At 41.3% G+C, this 20,275-nt stretch overlaps 2 protein-coding genes across 2 annotated transcripts in view; both read left to right on the top strand.

Moving 5' to 3' along the window:
• The window catches only part of ITGAV (integrin subunit alpha V), a 47,308-nt gene extending 42,977 nt beyond the window's left edge, over nt 1-4,331 (top strand). The window contains exon 30 of the mRNA XM_061457934.1: nt 92-4,331. Coding sequence (XP_061313918.1) covers nt 92-187 — 96 coding nt within the window. The 3' untranslated portion in view covers nt 188-4,331. The remainder of the gene's footprint in view (nt 1-91) is intronic.
• Nucleotides 4,332-15,598: 11,267 nt separating this feature from the next.
• Nucleotides 15,599-20,275, top strand: part of FAM171B (family with sequence similarity 171 member B) — a 37,291-nt gene continuing 32,614 nt past the window's right edge. Inside the window, exon 1 of the mRNA XM_061457923.1 lies at nt 15,599-15,875. Coding sequence (XP_061313907.1) covers nt 15,707-15,875 — 169 coding nt within the window. The 5' untranslated portion in view covers nt 15,599-15,706. The remainder of the gene's footprint in view (nt 15,876-20,275) is intronic.

Genomic DNA, 20,275 nt, shown 5'->3' with positions numbered 1-20,275 from the left:
ATATCTAATAAAATCTGATTATGAAAGAGAAAGGATGTGTGTATGTTTGAAAAACACAGCACAGTTTTCTTTATTGTTCTCTGAATCACAGATGGGCTTTTTCAAACGTGTGAGACCACCTCAGGAAGAACAAGAAAGAGAACAACTGCAACCACATGAGAACGGGGAAGGAACATCAGAAGCTTAAGCAGAGTTTTATCTGTAAGACATTCTGAATTTTTTAAATGCCTACATCTTGGTTATGGACATTGCTTTTCCCCCCAAAGAAAAAAACACTCATGACTGCAAAGTTGCTGGTCTTGGAATGTATCAGCATGTACAAAATAGGAGCAATATATTTAAATCCTCCTTTTTGTATTACTTATGTTCATACATGTGACTAATGCATCTGCACTGATTTTTGTGTGAAAAAAATTAAAATAATATGTAGTGCTATAATTTTGCTTACTGGGACGTAGGAGACATCATCTTTTTTGATTCACTGACCAACTTTACATGAATTGCTACACAGATTCTGTGTTTGCTCTTGAAGCCAACAGCTCCCATAGATACTTGATGGATTACACACATTTTGATTGATTTTTGTTGGTGTATACTACATTTCCTAGCTCTTGAAAGGTAGTTGCACAAAAAAATGAGTATAGCTTGTTTTACAAAACTGAAGAATATTCTTTGACCATTAACTCTGCTTATTTTTTTCCTCCTGCTCAAAAAAATATCCAGTGCTTATTCCTTTGAGCTTATTCGGTGTAATCAATCACATCTGCATGCCTGTTCCTCTTCTGGCTCAGTCTTGTGGTTTCCCTCTAGACTTTACAAATAGTTGTTCTCCAGGTCCTAGGTCTCTTACAGGAGGGACTGAGCTTACAGAAACAGAAGTGAGCCATAGAAAGCTGGGGATGATGTACTTTCTATGAGATCTAGTGAAAAGATTCAGGGCAAGATACAAAGACTGCTGTGCTTTTCCACAGAGAAGGGTACAGGTGTTCCACAGAATTACTGGTAGCAATTAATTCAGATACTGCCAGGGACAAGATATTGGACTGTGGCTGCCAACAGATGTGTCTGATGAGAAAACTCATAGCCTTTATATTCAAGGATAAACCTCCACAGGGTTGAAAGCTAAGTTTGTATATTACTCAGGTTGAATTTCAGTTTCTCCAAAACAATGGAAGGAATACTTTGTGACAGGTTACCTGATGCACAGTAAGAAACTTGTTATTAATTTTCACAGCCTGTGGTTGACCATGTCCAAGTGCAGGATGGAGTAATACAGGGACTGTTTAAATTAGAGTATCTGCCAGCCAAACATAACTAGATTACATCAGTACTTCCGCTACTGTCAGGCCTGCCTTGCCACCTGCCCTGAGAGACCAGTGAGCTTGACAAATGAAGTCTGTATGTAGCTGGCAATGCAGGAGGGTTTGTTTGTAAAGAGACTGTTAATTTGCCTTGTTTTATTTTGTTTTTTCAGTGTTTCTCTCATAGTATGCTTCATTGCACAAGACGCATCTCATTGCACAAGACATTTCATTATGTCAATACATTTCATTACCATAAAAGATACTAAATATTTTCTTTAACTGTTTGTTTTTTAAACCTACCAAAAATTCAGTGGTTTAAAGCACGTGTTTGTTATTCTTAGCTTGGTGTGGCAAAATTGAGCTTCTTATATTTAAGAGAGAATAGAACAACATTGTCTTTATACATTTCAGTAAACATGTAGTTGCAAATTGGGAGGTGGTTTGGCTTGCAAACATGCGTAGCTGTGTTACACAGACCTGAGAGTGGACATACCTAAACTATTACAAAGGTGCCTTATATGAGATTTGTTTACTCTCTATTCCAAAAACGGAATAAATTACATTATGAACTCCCTGTATGCAGCCACATATAAAAACAAAGACTTCTACTGTAATTATACCAGTGAGATTTCTATGTAGACAAACTCTTCAAACAACAAAACCTCTGCTTTGGTTTGGGTTTTTATCTAGGGTTTTCTGTTCAAAGCTGCATCTCTCCCATAAATACTGCAATACCCACTAAATCCAGAATTATCTGAAGAGTTTGATTCAACTCCCATTTCTGCATCCTTTCCAAAATTTACAATCTGCACATGGCTTTCGTTGTCAAGTTCGTTCTTACTGAACTGTGATGGCATTTGAGTCATTAAGAGAGGCAGAACAAAGTTGGGGGCAGGGAGCAGTTACATATATCAGATATAGGCTTGAATATTTACCCTTTTACATGTTTTTGTTTTAGACAATTCGTTTATATATAATTAGTTTATATGAGAGGATATAGGGCATAATTCTGCCTTCACTGAATTTTCAAGGTCTTCAGTGTGGGGAACTTTATTTTTGTCTTATAAAATAACTTATTGTCACTAGTAATATAGTAAAGAATCAGGAGTCAGGCTTTGATCCTGGTCTCAAGATGTGATTATAAAACAGAACTTCAGTTATTTATGCAGGCTTCTAGTTCACACACTTTGAACTGATTATCTATATGTAAGGAGATTGTTTTTACCAAGTCTTAGTAGGTTAAAAGGTTTAAGAGACTGTCAGACAGATTACAGCTCTAATTCTTACATGTGTGCTTTCATTACATGTACACACTGTGGTGACTTGAAACTCATTAGGCTACTTGCATGTCTAAGCATTATAAGGAGATGAAAATAAATTTAAAAAAGCACAGTCGAGATCTCTTCAGCTTACATGAAAGGCACCCATAGCATTGTTACTGTCAGCGCTAGCTGCATCTTAATTTTACTGTGGCAACTGGAAACTCATTTTGATGATTTTCAGGATAAAAAGGTACATTTTATTGGTACAACTGCTGTAGCTATGGAAAGATTCTTCCATTTACTTAAGCTATATAAAGTAAGACTTATTTAAATGATTTTTATTTCCTTGCATTCTACTGGAGAATGAAAGCAAATAGTTGCTTCTCCATGTTCTCTAATTTCCAGTTTGGTTAAAAGCCAACAAAACAAAACAGTACCATATGTAAATGGTAACGCAGGTTACTTAGCGAACATGAATATAACACATCAAATTCAGTTTAAAGTACCATTTCTGTCAGGAAGGTTCTGTACAAGACATGTTCCTGAATGGGGGTTCAGAAAGTATTTGATCTCATGTTCTAGATTCAGCAGTAAGATTGTAGAATATATATGTACTTGTGTCAATATAAATTTCATGTTGACATACTGACACTGATGTATTTTTACAGCAAGTATTGTAGAATGATGTTAAAACTTTTAAAGAAACTTTTAGAAATTTATTTTGAAATTAAATTAATGCCCTTGAGTCAGAAATTATGGGCGTAAGATGCATACTGCAAGTATTGAAGAATTACAAGTACAGTAACAGAAAACTAGTCCTCTTGAGAGTTATGTTTCAGCACCATTACTTTTTATTATATAAATTCAACAGCTATGTAATTATTTAGACAATGAAAACATTTTAAGAGATATATCTTTTACAATGAATTATGAAATTCTCTAAGTACTCCAGTTTGCCATTACTGTAGCATCTCATGATCACTATTAAAAAGTTATTTCTATTACAAAAGGCGTATTATCTAATACTAAATTTGACTGACAATATTTAGAAAACATAAAATAAGGAACCTAATTTATAGGTTTACATTTCTTTCCATAAACTACACATTTTGGAGATAGCTTTTGTTTAAGAGTGACTGCAAAGTCAAATATAGGATACATTTATCAGCAGAAGTTGAAATTTTTGAAGAAATGTTCACAGATATCAGTATCAAGTTTATCATTTTATTTGTCCCATTTTTTCTGTTTTAAATTTTTATTTACACATTGATCTTTGATTCACTTAATGCTTGTGAAAACTTTAAGAAAGTTTTATATGCTCGCTCTTTATAAAGCATTTTTTTCCAAGCAAAGACTTTTAATATTTAGTTATTTCTAAACTTTGATGCTTACATAATCTTTATGGTAAACTCTCACAGGTATTTTGAAAATATGTCAACTATAATCAGAATGTTCTTGGTGATCCTAAAGATTCATGTTGCACTTAGCAAACCCAATTGTTGCAAAAATCTGTTGGTTACCCTGGCAAAGGCCCTGCAGTGTTTATTCCTACACTGTCACCAGTAGTCACAAAGCAGCATTACCCTGGTGAAAATCTAGTCAGTTTTTGTCTCTGGTCCAGACTAAAGACCTATTCCAGAGTCTAATGAAGTCATAGAAAACCTGACATGCAATGCATCTTGCTTTGAATGTGACCCTTTGTATTCAGGGCTGCTGGCTTTTAATGCTGAAAAAATGATAGGATTTTATAAAAGGAAAATGAAAATACAAAAATTGGCAGACCATGGAAGAGCCTTACAGCTTGTCTATTTCAGAGATGGAAAGAACCTCTTAGTTCTCTGTTGGCTGTGGCCTCCTGTCACAAACAAATCCCACAGTTCCTATCATGATTAGAAGCTGAGCTGTAATAACTCTCATTGCCTTGAATGGGATCATTGGTACTGAATTTTAGCTTCTAATTCCCAAGTGCAATATAACATGATCAGATCTAGTTCACTGCCTAGTAGTCTGCTTATTTTTCTTTGCCTAAGAACAAGGAATATAGCATTTGTTGATTTCCAAGCATCAGTATTTTTAAGGACACTAACAAAACCAGTGTGTTAAATTGAGGTGATAAATGAATGATATAGCAAGTTTTTCATCACCCACATTGAGTGAAACATGATGTATATTCTAAGGTGCATCCATTACTAACTCCTGAGTTACTAAGAATTGGTACAGTGTTCTTTAGGTCCACTGTGGAAAATTTGACTAGAGCCTATATAATAATGAGTCTGACTTTGTAGTACTACTACTGTTTCATGTGATTATGGTATTTAGCATTTTGGTCTATTTTTTTTTTCCAGTGTGTAGAATTTTAATATGAGACAGGAAATCTAACCTTTCATGTGATGAAAATATGCTGCATTAAGGTTAAATAACTTGACCCTTGGCTTTTGCAAAGTAAATGAAGATTAGTGTCGCATTTGCATCATCAAAAAGGCTTGCAGGTTTAGGAGGCCCTTTCTAGTCCATGAAGGAAACCTGTGTGTGTTATGATATTAAGACGTTAAAAATGCAACACTATTTCTTTGTAATAATTTTTTTTTTTGCCTTTTTTGTTTTTGCTTGTGCATTGAATCAGTAGAGGATTATTTTCACAGGCAGAAAATTAACGTACGAGAGTGCTGGATTTTGGATTTCTTAGTTGTGTAGTAAACACTCGTAACAAATGGGAATATTTTCAGTAACTATGAACTTGTTTCAAAGGCCTTCAGTACATTTGAGGAGAGCAATATACATTTGAAGTCACCTTATTTTTATTAAATTATAAATCTTGTAAAAAGAAGCGGCTATTGTGGCACTGTAATTTTGTACTGATATCAAATATATAGCTATTAAGCTGTGGTTTTTTTTCCAACTTATTCTTCTCATCCTAATTCAAATTTGATTTATTAGATTGTATTTTTCTATATATGTATACCATTTCAAAATGTTATGATTGGATAAACTGAAAAATATAAGTATTGAGTTGATTCTGCTATTTAGAATTTTTGAATAAAATACCTCTTAATTAATAGGGATTCTGTTTTGGTTTGGTTGTGGGGGTTTTGTTTGTTTTAATTCTGGACATATTTTTAAAGTTGCATTCAATTCACCTGAAGATATTTCATAGTATATGATTATAATCCACAAGTACAAAAAGGTCACATTTATTCAACTTTTACATTCTCAGCTAAAGAAGCAAATACTAACTTGAGTCTAAAAAAAATGGGAATTGTAGGCAAGAAAGAAGATCTACTCACAAATCATACTGTGTCACGAGAAGACTTATTTCCTACAAAAAATTTTGTATATTGAAAGTATTTCTTATTTTATAGCTGCCACATCACTGTAGAAATAGTGAATTTTTTGTCTTTTGTTTAGAAAAATTCTCAGGAGGGTGGGTTTCTTGTATTATTTGACTAATTTTGCTTTAGTATTACATTCTTCTTGTTTAACGATCTTTGTGAGTGGGTAACAGTAAATATTCTGTCTCACAATAAAGACATGTTTATTTTATATTGCTAGGACACTTACTTAGAAATAAATGTTGTGCTTGTGAACCCTTTAGAAAAATCTCTGAACTACAGAGTTCCCTGGATTGCTAGTAGAGAATTTGTTAACCTAAAGAAAATAATAAAAAAGGACACTGCAAAGAAGAAAAACTGATACTTGTGTTTTAATTAACAGCTTCCAGTGGCCTTACAGTAGCTACACCTAATGTGCATAAGGAAACATTACAGCAATATTGAAAACATGACTCTTGCCATGTGTTCAGTATACACAGACCTAGTTTTTGTTAAATAAAACACCTTCAGTTAGTTATCAGCATAGTGATTGTTGTTTAGTAGTTCCAAATTAATGAGAAATTAGAGACAACAGCTGTCTCATTACATCAACAAGGCAAAAGTGGTTTTTCAAATTCCCATCTTATGCCGTAACCTTCTTAAACAAAATGATGGTCCATGTCTTGAGGTTACTTAGAACACAACTCCACTGCTTCCACTTAAGTTATGCTGCTTTATGTTGCCTGGTTTTCTGACTCTTTGCATACACACATAATATTTTATTGTATGCTTTTAGTAAGTTAATTACTAATACATTAATACTTTGTTACATCGTTCTTTGTTAATATATTTTAATGGCCAGTTCAAGTGACTAAGAACCTTGAAAAACTGAAAATACTTCTTTTTTAAACATATCATCCAAATATGAGAAGCAAAAAAAAAGTCAAATACCACATTACTTCTTTACAATTTCACATGCAGTCTGAGCCTGTTACTGTTTTTCAGACAGTTTTTCAGAATCTATATTTACATTTTTGTGTCATTTGTGTACATGCTTTTCCGTCCCTGACAAAATACCAGATGCCATGTTGTATCTCAGTGGCTGCTGCTGTTTGTAATTTGTTCGAAGAGTGAGCACCCTTTAAAGACTGCAGGAGTTACTGCTGGACATACTTCCTCAAGTAAATACTTGGGTAGTTGATATAAGTAACTTACGAGCTTTCATTCCTTTTCACAGAAAATTTTGTTAAGAAAATATAATACTGATTATGATTTTTTTTTTTTTCTGAAATGGGTGTGTCCTGGGTTCAGCAGTAGCAGTCATTTTTCTCCTTCTTAGTAGATGGTGCAGTGCTGTGTTTTTGACTTTCAGCCTGGAAACAGTGCTGTTAACACTGATGTTTTCAGTTGCTGCTCAGTAATGTTTACTCTGACCAAGGAGTTTGTGAGTCTCATGCTCTGCCAGGGAGGAGGGGAAGACAGGAGGAAGCAGAGACAGGACACCTGACCCAAACTGACCAAAGAGGTATTCCATACCACAGCACATCATGCCCAGTATATAAACTGGGGGCAGTTACCCAGAAGGGCTAGGTCACTGCTCGGGTTGGGCTGGGTATTGGTTGGCGGGTGGTGAGCGGTTGTATTCTCTTCCCTTGTTATTTCCCTTATTATTATTATTGGTGGTAGCAGTAGTGGTTGTGTGTTAATACGGTAGTTACTGGGCTGTTCTTATGTCTACCTGTGGGAGTTACATTCTTCCAATTCTCCTCCCCGTGCCCCTGGGAGCAAGGGGAGGAAGAGCGGGGAGTGAGCAAGCTGCTACGTGGTTTCTGGGTTGCTGGCTGGGCTTAAACCATGACAGGGTGTTACTGTGTGCTTTAATCACTTCTCAGTAATTTATCTAAATGCAGTACAAACAATTAATTTCCACACATTATTCCCCTTTTGAAGCCATTTTCAATGAAACTCTTACTGCATATTTAACAGATTTGTTTCAGAACTTTATAAATAAATTATTGTGCATATTCGTATCAAGAACATTAGTTTAAAATGAGGGAGCTGCCAAGTTGGTTCAACTATTTCTCCCCGGATAAACTTGATTTACCCAAGTCTATGAACATTTGGAAATTAACATGGTTACTTGTTGCAGAATGACTCTAAGAGCAGGGCCATAGCGTTCTGGAGGACTGTGCAAGCAAGGCAGGGGGTGGCCCCCACAGATGGCCGGAGACCGGACCTGGGAGGAGAATGTGGAGGAAGCTGTGTGGGGCTAACCAATACTGTTATGCCAAGAAGGAGTGGCTGAATACCACTCCTATATATGTGTGAACTGCGTCACAAATAAAGTAGAAGTTGCTTATCACCCATACTGGGTTGGCCTGTCTGCTTCTCCTCGCCGCTTACAAATGGCGCCCGAACAGGGACGCGGACTACAGGGCCCTGGTCGACGGGGACCCGGATTACAGGGCCCCGACTAGCGGGGACCCGGGATACAGGGCCCCGGCCGACGGGGACCCGGAATACAGGGCCCCGGTTTAACGGGGACCCGGATACAGGGCCCCGGTCGACGGGGACCCGGGATACAGGGCCCCGGTCGACGGGGACCCGGGATACAGGGCCCCGGTCGACGGGGACCCGGAACGGCGAGTGAGCGACGCCGGCGGCAGCGGCCGGGAAGCGCGGGCAATGCTGCTACGGTGGCGTGACGGACCCGGGTGCTTGGACTAACCGAAAGAATCCGCCGCTGGGGCGAACCAGACACTGCTGCGTCGGGAGGCCGATCCGGAGACCGAGGTTACAGGACGACCCAGAAGAAGACGATCCGGAAAAGGCTGGCCATGAAAATGGGCCGAGAGGTAGCCCTGGACTTATTACAGTGCTTCTTATAAAAGCGGGGAACTGAGCCCTGAACTTTTTACAGTGCTTTTTATAAAAGCGGGGAATTGAGCCTGAGACTCTAAAGCAGCTAGCAGGTCTAGTGGCTAGGGAAGGCTAAGAGATTTTTTTTGCAGATCCTAATACAATATTTGAGGAGAGTGAGTGGCGAAAGTTTGGTGATGAACTATTTGACTCAGTGCTTAATGATTATAAAAAGGCAAAGAAACTCGGTAAACCACGGAGGGAAGTAATGAACTGTATAAAAAGATACAAGGCAGAAAACTGCCGCGGTAGCAACGGAGAAACTAGGAACAGACGTCCCCGGTCGGTTGAAACCGGGGGAAGATTACAACTCGTTCTCCCCAGCTCGCGGGAGCACAGGGTTTCCCACCGCACCCCCCCCCCCCCCCTTTTCTCCCCCCCCATCAGAAGGTGCCGCGGAGGAGGTGTAACCCCCTGCTCCCCCACCACCCCAGTTCCGAAAGTAGGGACTTTGAAAAGGACAGAGAAAGTATATTAGAAGGGATACGTATGATAAATGCCGAGGAATCCGAAAGAAAGAGGGCAGTGCCTCGGCGCCGGATCGATTGCGGCGCCACTTTGAAGCACGCAGTAGAAAATAGGGATCATGCGCTAGCGGGAGATTTAAAGGAACCGCGAGCCTCTCCAGCCCACTACGCCCTAGAGTGAAAAAAAATTTAACTCAGTCACGGAGGAGCCAGGTCTGCAGATGGCTACATACCGAACGAGATACATCTGATAAGAAAGACACAGCTGCAAGCAACGGAGACCCCGAGTTCGGCGCAGGATCAGCCCCCGAATCCCCTGAATCCGAGCCAGATTTATATCCTCTGCTTCCAGACCCTGACTCTTTGTCTCCCGGGTCGGTCTGCTCCGACTTACTGGCCCTGGAGACGCTCAGTTGTAACAATGGATAACCAAATATGTGATCATTACTGGGGAATTTTCTGCAATGGGCATCTTTGCATATCCTGTGTTTACTACACAGCAGGGGGCTAAAGAGTGGGAAGCTCTTGATCTCAAAATAGTTAAGGAGGCCTGACAAACAGTGACCACGTATGCGTTAAAATCCTCTTATACTCGAGCTGTATATGTTATGATTTTTTCTTGCAATTGACAGGGAGAGCCCATACAGTTTCTCTGTGATACTCATGTATTAGAAGTTGGTAAATATAAGTATGTCCAGGTTTCTATCAACCCTTGGAGACCTCTGTAGATACTGCTGGCCACTTCTTCCAGCACAGGCTGGCCACCTGTGTCGGAATGAGTGTGCATTTTGGTCAGTATAAAAGCCCAAGCCTCATACGATGTGGGGGAGGCAGAGCCTCTGCGGGGAAGCCCGCTAAGGTTGAGCCTGCCACCTCGCACTGCAGTGATGCTTCTCGGAGCTGGTTTGCTGTTAGTCTCCACAGGGTCCTTGTGCCACGTTCTGTACCTGGGACTGTAGTGGGAGTAATGATGGCTTTTGCAGGGACAAAAAAAAAAAAAGGGGGGGGGGGAGAGAGAGAGTAATGATGCTGCACTTAACCTGTCTAACCTGTCTACTTATCAAGAACTGAAGAACTGATAACCTGGGGGAGGGGGTATATTTGTGTCCTCCTGCCTACAGGTCCATGGTGACTGCCTGCAAAGTTTGTCAAGCCTTCCCATGAGCTGGACAGACGAATGGATAAACCTGATGCCTCAGCTACAGGAGTTGACCGTGATTACCCCAAGCAGAATGAGATGGAGGAAGAGAAAGAACAAATAACTACAAAACATCACTTGGGGGCAACTGAAAAGTAACATCCTGAATATGTGTGCTTGTAAAGTAGCTATTATTAGAGGTTGTGATTTTGTGTATAAAACCACCTGTATTTACTAGCTAGTTGCTAATAAGAAACTGCACCTTGTATTGTATAGATTTGTCACTTGTAAAAGAGATGTTAGAGTATGGAAATTTGCAGTAGCTGCTAGAAAATGCTAAGGCAAAAGCTAGAAAAATTTTAATACAATGGTAGTGTTATAAAGCAGGTGATGGAACAAATTAAGAGGGTGGGAGAATTCCACTGGTAAGAAATTTCTTTGGCTAGTCCTTCACTGCCATCAGCATCTTCAACATGCTGCTGCACCCTGTAATAGTTACTCTGCTAATGTAAATTTGTGTGTGCCTTGCTGTAGTAGCGACTTGTTACTGGATAAAACAAAAGGGGGAAGATGTGGAGACAGTGTTCTCACAGGGGAATGCATAATTGGTACATAAACTTTGAATAGTCCTGAAAGATACAGCAAGGCCATGAGAGGCCTGAAGAAGCTTAAGCAAGCAAGATAAGAGGCTGGAATTCACCAAGTTAATGAGAACTGTGGACTGTTGGCAAGCTTTCAAGGTTGAGTTCTCACACCTGTGTTTAACCAATTATATGTTAGTCAGTAAGGGTCTTCAAAACATGTATCCAATCATAATATGCCAAATCACTGTAAGTGCTTCAGCTCAACTAAGCAGACAATTCTACATCGAAGGCAATTCCTGATTTGTTTTAATGTTGACTCTGTAAGACATGCAACACTGCAGAAGCTTTTGTTGTTGGAACAGGGACATGGATGTGAAGAGTTTGATGGAATGTGTTGTATGAGTCTCTCTGATTATGCTAATTCGATGCACGCACAGCAGAGAACCCTGGCTCAGCTTACCCAGCAATAGTAAATGAGCAGTATTCTAAGAAGAACTAGATGGTTGTCTTCACGGGGCATTACAGGTTGAGTCAAAAACTGTTGTTTGAAGTATTGCACTTATGTATCATTGTTAGGTTAATCATCGTAGCTATTAGACTTGTTTATAGTTGTGTGATAAAACAGGTGAACAGAATAACCCATAATGCCTTGCTTGCACAAAGAAAAAGGGGGGAATTGTTGCAGAATGACTCTAAGAGCAGGACCATAGAGTTCTGGAGGACTGTGCAAGCAAGGCAGGGGGTGGCCCCCACAGGTGGCTGGAGACCGGACCTGGGAGGAGAATGTGGAGGAAGCTGTGGGGGCTAACCAATACTGTTATGCCAAGAAGGAGTGGCTGAATACCACTCCTATGTATGTGTGAACTGCGTCACAAATAAAGTAGAAGTTGCTTATCACCCATATTGGGTTGGCCTGTCTGCTTCTCCTCGCCGCTTACAGTTACTAGGGAAGACAGACTGTGAAACCCTCATCTGGCTTTAACAGCTGCTCAAGAAACAATCCACATAGGGCTCAGGTCTGCCCATGGCTGCAGGCTCAGCACTGGTACCCATCACCAAGACTTCTCTTTAAAGCACTTACTTAGAATATGCAGGGATAGGACAAGGGGGAATAGCTTTAGGCTGACAGAAGGTACATTTAGATTAGATATTAAGAAAAAATTCCTTACCATGAAGCTGGCAAGACACTGACACAGGTTGCCCAGAGAAGCTGTGGCTGCCCTATCCCTGGCAGTGTTCAAGGCCAGGTTGGATGGGGCTTGGAGAAACCTGGTCTAGAGGAAGGTGTCCCTGCCTGTGGCAGGGGTGTTGGAAGTAGATGAGCTTTAAGGTCCTTTCCAACCCAAACCATTCTGTGATTCTATGTATGTATCTACACCTCCTGTTACCACATACAGATTTATCAGACAAATTCATGAACAAAGGGAGCAAATTACTCAAAGCATTAGTTAGCTTTCTGTAGACCCCTTTCTTCCACCTGAGAAGATGCAGTGTTGTAGGGATTCCAAAATGAATTCAGCTCTAACAGAGGCTGTGTGGAAGCAGCTTTTTTGCTGTGCACAGATACGAGATTAAATGAAGAAGGTGGGTGTCATGAAGGAGGGAGGCAGACACTGAACTAATGTTTTCTAATCAAAACAGAATCTGTCTGTAAGATGCAGGAGGAGGGTTCCATATCAAGTAAACAAATAATTGGTTTATTTGTCTGTTCTTTGTGCTCTTTGGTTACTTAGGGTGGTTTTGGGTTTTGGTGGGTTTTTTCTTTTATTTTTTTGTGCTGATGAAGAAAAGGGAGACTGTGATGCCATTCTAAAGGAAAGTACTGAAGATAACCTGCTGAGGAGGGTGTCCATTTCCCACTAGTGTTATGCTGCAGGTAGTGGTGGTTCATAATGCACAAGTGATGAAGTCAGTCCATTCTCTGGCAGTTCCAAAAAGTGCCAGCAGACTATTAGCAACTCCAGTAAAAGTGAACTGTATTTTCTATGCCAATCCCAAATCTATATGAAGTCATTGTTAATGGCAATTAACTACATTATAGAATGGCTTTAAATCGTAAGGAAAAATGTACTGTTCTCTTCAGTTTATGAGAAAACTGTTGAAAATACAGACTGTAACCTGGTAGTTCTTCCTTTTAGTGTGGGAAAATTTCTACTCCTTTATAGTCTTCCCCCTACATTTGAAGAAATTTATCGGATCTGAAAACTAAAAAAATTTGGCCTGATATGTCATTATCACAGTATCACAGTATCACAGTATGTTAGAGATTGGAAGGGACCTCGAAAGATCATCTAGTCCAATCCCCCTGCCGGAGCAGGAACACCTAGATAATGTTACACAGGAATGCGTCCAGGCGGGTTTTGAATGTCTCCAGGGAAGGAGACTCCACAACCTCCCTGGGCAGCCTGTTCCAGTGTTCCGTCACCCTCACTGAGAAGAAGTTTCTTCTCAAGTTTAAGTGGAACCTCTTGTGTTCCAGTTTGTACCCATTACCCCTTGTCCTATCATTGTTTGCCACTGAGTAGAGCCTGGCTCCGTCCTCGTGACACTCCCCCTTTATATATTTATAGACACTGATAAGGTCACCCCTCAGTCTCCTCTTCTCCAAACTATAGAGACCCAGCTCCCTCAGTCTTTCCTCATAAGGGAGATGTTCCACTCCCTTAATCATCTTAGTTGCCCTGCGCTGGACTCTCTCCAGCAGCTCCCTGTCCTTCTTGAACTGAGGGGCCCAGAACTGGACACAATACTCCAGATGGGGTCTCACCAGGGCAGAGTAGAGGGGAAGGAGGACCTCTCTCGACCTACTAACCACCGCCCTTCTAATACACCCCAGGATGCCATTGGCCTTCTTAGCCACAAGGGCACAGTGTTGGCTCATGGTCATCCTGTTGTCCACTAGGACCCCCAGGTCCCTCTCCCCTACACTGCTCTCTAACAGGTCGTTCCCCAACCTATACTGGAACCTGGGGTTGTTCCTGCCCAGATGCAGGACTCTACACTTTCCCTTGTTATATTTCATCAAGTTACTCCCTGCCCAACTCTCCAGCCTATCCAGGTCTCGCTGGATGGCAGCACAGCCTTCTGGCGTATCAGCCACTCCTCCCAGCTTAGTGTCATCAGCAAACTTGCTGATAGTACACTCAATTCCCTCATCTAAATCATTGATGAATATATTAAATAATACCGGTCCCAGTACTGACCCTTGAGGCACTCCACTAGTTACAGGCCTCCAACTAGACTCCGCCCCATAGACTACAACTCTCTGGCTTCTCTCCTTCAGCCAGTTCGCAGTCCACCTCACTACCTGATCATCCAGTCCACACTTCCTCATTTTAGCCGTGAGGATGCTGTGGGAGACTGTGTCAAATGCTTTGCTGAGGTCAAGGTAGACCACATCCACCGCTCTGCCATCATCCATCCACCGTGTTATTTCCTCATAAAAGGCTAAGAGATTGGTCAAACATGATTTCCCCCTGGTGAAGCCATGTTGACTGCCCCTCATAACCTTCTTATCCTTGATATGCCTATATGTCTAAATTATGTCTAAAAGAAAGATTTTTAATAGCTAATATTTATTTTATTAGAAGGCAAATCAAGTGATTTTATACTTTTCCAAGGAGTTTATATACACTACTCATACACTGAAAATGTAGTGTTATCCAGTTCTGGAATGTCCCTACAGTGAGGGTTTGGCTCACTGAAATCATTGCATGGGCTCACTCAACACTAGCATGAAATTCATTGTGAGGTGGTGCTGGCACACGTTTAGCCCTGAAATATGCACGCAGTTTCATTCTGTGGGTAAGCTGGATTTACCTAGCTGTTCCGTCTTTAGTGAGGTGCAGCAGTCTTACCTGCTGTCAACAAGTTGAGCAGTTTTTCCATGATCCCTAGGTTGCGTCCGCAAGCGCACTCCAATTTTACCTACGTTTATATGTATCCTTAAATCTAAAAAATGTGGATTGTTTGCTATTAGGGCTGTTAATGAGAAAAAACATGTAGATAGGGCAAAGATATGCCAGTGTGTGGAATCAAAGCTTTAGGAGACACTAAAATACAGCTATGCCAGTGCCTGAGTGAAAGTGCTTTTCCAGCGACACCAAGCCACCATATGCACCCACCCGGTATACACTACGTGCTGCACTGGGGTTGCGTAAGGCGGTTTAACACCCTTTCAACAAACAACAAAACTAATGTGCTCCCAGCTCGGAGGGCTGAATGGTCGCGATCGCGGCGCGGTTTCCTTCCCTTGGTAACCTATCCGAAGGCCACAACCCGGTTCTCCTTCTTCTCTGCCCGGCAGGAGGCCTCAACCGCCATCAGCAGGTACGAACGGCGAGGCTCCTCAAGAAAGCAGTCAGCCCGCACCTCCTCGGCCTCCGCAGCGCTTCAAGGCCGGGCTGCAACCGGCAGCTGTCCCTCCCCTTACTGCGGCTCTCGCTCGTTGCTACAGAAAACGAACCACCCCACCCCTTTCCCACCGCCCTTTCCAGACCCGCGCCTCAGCAACACCACGGCCCCTCCTGCCACTCAGGCCCCGCCTCCCCCACATCCGGGAGCCGGGGCGGGCCGGCGCCTGCTGTGCCGACTGTTGCCGCGCGCGTGCGCGGGGAGGGTCCCTTGCAACTCCTGTCGCGCCGCTGCCGGAGCCGCTGCTGGTCCCGGCTACCCCTCAGCGTCCTTGCCCGCAATATGCCTCCACTGCCCTCGGGCTGCTCGCCATGCTGGGGACCTGCAGGCGCCTCTCCTCCCTGCTCCTGGGGCTGGCGGCCGCGACCCTGCTGCTGCTGTTGGGGCGGCCGCCTCTCGTCGACGGTGGCGAAGCCACCCACCCGCTGCAGCAGCTGGCGGCGCTGCCGATGGGGGACCCTGCCGCCGCGGCGGCCTCAGGTACCGATCTCCGCCCCCGCCCCCGTCGTTCCCACTGCCGGGCGGATACCTCTGTTTCCTGCCTACCTTGTGGAGATTGCTTCTGGCCAGGACCGCCCCGCTGCGATCCTCTTCTCCCGGGGCCGGCGTCCCCCCTCGCAGCTCCTGCCGAGTTGCTGAGGGGCGTGTTGCTTCGATCGGGTGCCAGTCTGTGCATTCCAGGCGTTGCGCTGCCGTGCGAGGGCCGAGCTTTGTTTTTAATGAAGCAGGTAGCGAAGCCGTGGAGGCTGCTTCTGCGGGGAGAGCAGGATCCATCTTTAATATCGCAAGATCTGTATGCAGCTGCCGTAGCATGTCACCAGTAGTCGTGTTTGTGCCCTAGCTCTGGAGATACTCAAGTGCCAGACAGAAGGGCTCCGGGGAAGGAGGGCTCTACCCATTCTCGATTGCTGGCAGGAGTCACCAGAGCGAGAGATGTGTGTGTGTATATATATATATATATAAAGTACAAAAATATTACACACATGCATTTCTATATATCTATTTATATCGATATAAAAATAAATGAAACCTAGCTGGTAACATTGGCAAGTGTCATAAGCTTATCAAAGGAGAGATGGGGCTGCTGAGCTCAGTAGTTTTTGTGTCTCCCCTGCAGAATGAGGAAATACGATGTTCTTTCAACAGCTGAGAGTATGAAAATAATGCGCTTATTTCAGCTTTAGGCCTTGGTGTTACAGTCAAACCCCTTGTAGAACTGGGTCAAGTGATAAGGTTTTCTGTCATCTGGTTTAAAAAATACGTGTGCATTTTGAAGTGTTACTGGCTCAAAATAGGATAAAAGCCTGATATTTTTCTTGACATGCTGCCTTTCACCAAAGAATTTCAAAGTGGTTTCAATCATGAATTATTTAAGACCCTTCATCACTGAGGTGCTGGGCACATCACTAGAGCGTATGTTTCTTTTTAATGATATATATGCATGTTTCTATTTCCAGTTGAATTCAGGGAAGTAAAAATTGTTTTTAGTTTTAGGCATATGGTTAGTATTTTGCTGAATTGAAGCAAATTTACAAGGCTGCCAAAGTATGTATGTTTATTAGGAAATATAAGCAAAGGTCTTGAGTTATGTTTTGATGTAGAGCTATAAACTAGATTTGGTAGAATATCAACACATTCTTAAAATGCCTTGATATTTGCCCTTTGGTTTCTTTCTTGTGTGGATTTGGGTTTCTAGTTGGTTTTTTTGTTTGTTTGTTTTGGTTTTATGTTTTTTTTTTCAAATGCTTGAACTATAGGACTTTAAAGGAGGGTATTTGATGGACAGCTTGGTTCTTGTTTTTTCTCTTGAACTGACGATTTTTCATTATTTTAATTATTTTCATTATTCTGTTTCTAACCGTGCTTGTAGCAGAATATACGATGAATCACCCAGCAGCAAACCCCAGCATCTGGCAGCATTTCTAGCTTGGGCAGTGAATATTTTGCTGGTTAAAAATTGAGTGCCTTCCCAAAAGGGACAGTTTTTGTAATTTGATGATCCTCTTTGGTTTCACATACTGCTTTATTTTCAAGAAGCTCTAATACCTTATTGCCTTCAGCCCTGGCTAAAATCTTTGTTGGTACCAGTTTGATGCTGATGCTATTGGTTTGCTGCTGTTGCTGCTGCAGGCCCATGTGCCTCATTGCTGTTGCTTTCTTTTATTTGCTTTTTTTGCTTCATAGGTTTTGAGGTACTGGAGTCCTGGAAGTGTTTTATAGTATGCAGCTTTCATGATCAGTCCCAATTTATGAATGTTTAAAATTATAATTTAAATGTATGCTCAGCATTTGTTTGTGTTATGTTTAAATACAAGTTAAAGCTTTATTTCACTTTTTGGTTAGCTTTCTAAATGATCTTGATTAATTTCTTTAATAAAGAATTTGTAATAGCCAGTAGTGATTAATCTTTTAAAAAGGCAAGCTTATCTCTGCTACAAAACTTTCATTATTCTGAAGAAGCTGCTAAGCACCTTTGGGTTTTGTATGGTATTTCCTTTCAGTAAGGCGTGTAAGTAATTTTTTGCTAGATGAACATTTCTGAAATTTTAAAAAGGAAGAACCTGGCTGCAGAGATGTATTTTTGAGATACTAAATGTCTTTTTTCCATTAAATTATCTTTTGATGGTTTACAGCTGAAAGGTAGGCAGGATAAATTGCTGTTGCCTTTCCAGCAGAAGACTGGTAGCAGAGTAATCCCTAAGGGGAATGCTCTGAAGAGGCCACTCCTGAAACAGCTGCAGGTCCTGTGCTGGGAACTGCCAGGCTAGCAGTAGCTTCTGGAAGTAAGAGGAAGTTTTGGCTGATTTTGGATTTATGACGTGTGTTTGTGACCCCAGTGTTGCTGGAGTGAAGAAGCTTTATCCACCTAAAATAGGGAAGGTGCAGAGCTAAGGCTGGAGTTAACAACCTTTTGTCATAGGACATTCCTGTATGGATGTGCCTGTTCTGTTCAGCCTAATTACACAGTTTTACAGATCAGTTCCCTCCTGGATTAACAGACTTTGGTTAGTGTTACTATTATGCTGTCTGAGAAGAAATGCTAAAGTCAGCACAGCTGGATGCAAAGATTTGGGAGTGCGGATTCTACTGCTGCCGTGTAAATGCAGCAATGAGAGAAGATAGTTGCACATCATGACTGAATAGGAATTGGTTTTGTTCATCTCTTGTTTCTTCTTCCTTAAAAACAACAACAAACTTACCACTGCCAAAAGAAGTAAGTAAATTCTAAAGGCAAGGCAGAGATGTGCCTTGTGTCACAGTTTATGGAGTTACTCTGACTCATGTTATCTAACAGATGTAACTGTTCTTCCAAATTTTAGGAAAAAATATTTGGGGAGAGAAGGATGGGTCTGTGGCTAGAGTGACTGCTGAAGTGGAGAACCTGTCTTGGTTCTCTGTTAAATTCATAGTGAGTTTTCGCATTTTCTGTGTGGCAGTTTAGAAGTCTGCGCTCTGGTGTGCAGAAGTGATTAAAGAATAGTCCCCAGGAGCTTTGACTACTCAGCACTCAAGTCAGCGGGCTTGAGCACAGAATTCAGTAAATACAGCCCTGGCTTTGATCCAGGCAAAGTTGGCTTTGTTTCCCTTATTCCCTTTTGCTTATCTTTATGGGAGATATGTTGTGTTCTTTAATGCTTAAAAACCTTGAAGATATTCTGGATGTGATGCATTGTTATTCTCCTTATAATGCAGATACTGTGCAATAAACAGCATGGAGACCACGAATCGAGTGATACTTCACTGCATCAGCTTCATGGCAGATCTCACGTACACTGAATGAGCAAGATTCTTCTGGAAAAAACAGCAGTTCTGTAAATAGAAGCTGTCACGTTACGTATAGACAGCACATAGGACAACATACACCATTGTATTATCATAGAGTGACTTGCCATCATATTTGTTATATACCATTCCGAATCTGCTTCACATTCCAGAATTCAGGAAAAAAAAATATTTTGCCACTATTTTATTTTATTCTAGGCAGGTGGCTTTGCATAGAATGCAAAGATTAGCTTGATTTTTGTCAGGTGAAATTAAATAAGTGCTAACATCTAGGAATGGTGCTGAACAAAGGAGAGGAGAGAATGGCAATCACTGTGCATATTTATACAGTTCTGTTTGTTGAGACAAATGAGAAATATGTGATTGTTGGCAAACCCAAAAGAGAATAAGAGATTACTCATGTTGGAACAAAATCACTGCCTGGATACTACCTGTGGAATTTGATTCTGTGCCCATTTCCCAATATAACTTGCTTGCATGTGTTGATAAGTTGCTATCTAATGCAAAGCAGTGTTCTAGATAAGAGATTTCTAATTAAGCTTGTTTTAAAGTCTTGTACATTGTCTTATTCTTCCTGATCATTCAAGGAGGAGATACCTTTCTCCTGCTTCCTTTTTATGAGATACTGGAAGAGAAATATTTCTCTGATGCATCTCTGTGTGACTTATTGTTTTTCTCATCTTTGTTTTCAATGTTTCTAGTTGTGAAATATTTTTCCTAATGGTATGTATATTGGTACGTAGGTGGCACTTACGTATTTAGATGAGTATTTGGTTTTGATACCTTGTTCTGCTTTTGAATTTGAGCAATAACACATAATGATGCAGTTAAAAATGGTGCTGTGTGACTGGCTTGTTTGTTACTTGGTGGAACAACTTTTACAGTTTAGTGTCTCTATAGTAGTCACTGGGCAGGGGATTAGTACAGCAGCAGTAAATCTAGTTCTGTTCTGGAGATTCTGTAGCAGTCAGATACAAATGTCAAGAAAATTAGTGAGGAGTTAAAAGCCATATAGGAGATTCTGTAGCATTCCTATAAAGAAGGAAATTCAGTAGTTTTCATGGGTGACTGATTACATAGAATACAGTTCCTGTTTA

This window comes from Pezoporus flaviventris, unplaced genomic scaffold, assembly GCF_033815535.1.
Source record: "Pezoporus flaviventris isolate CSIRO_AGI_PZ_B2104156 unplaced genomic scaffold, CSIRO_AGI_Pfla_v1 ptg000001l, whole genome shotgun sequence".
Taxonomy (NCBI): domain Eukaryota; kingdom Metazoa; phylum Chordata; class Aves; order Psittaciformes; family Psittacidae; genus Pezoporus; species Pezoporus flaviventris.
Note: the sequence above shows the minus strand (reverse complement) of the source record. Positions and strands in the feature narration are given on the sequence as shown.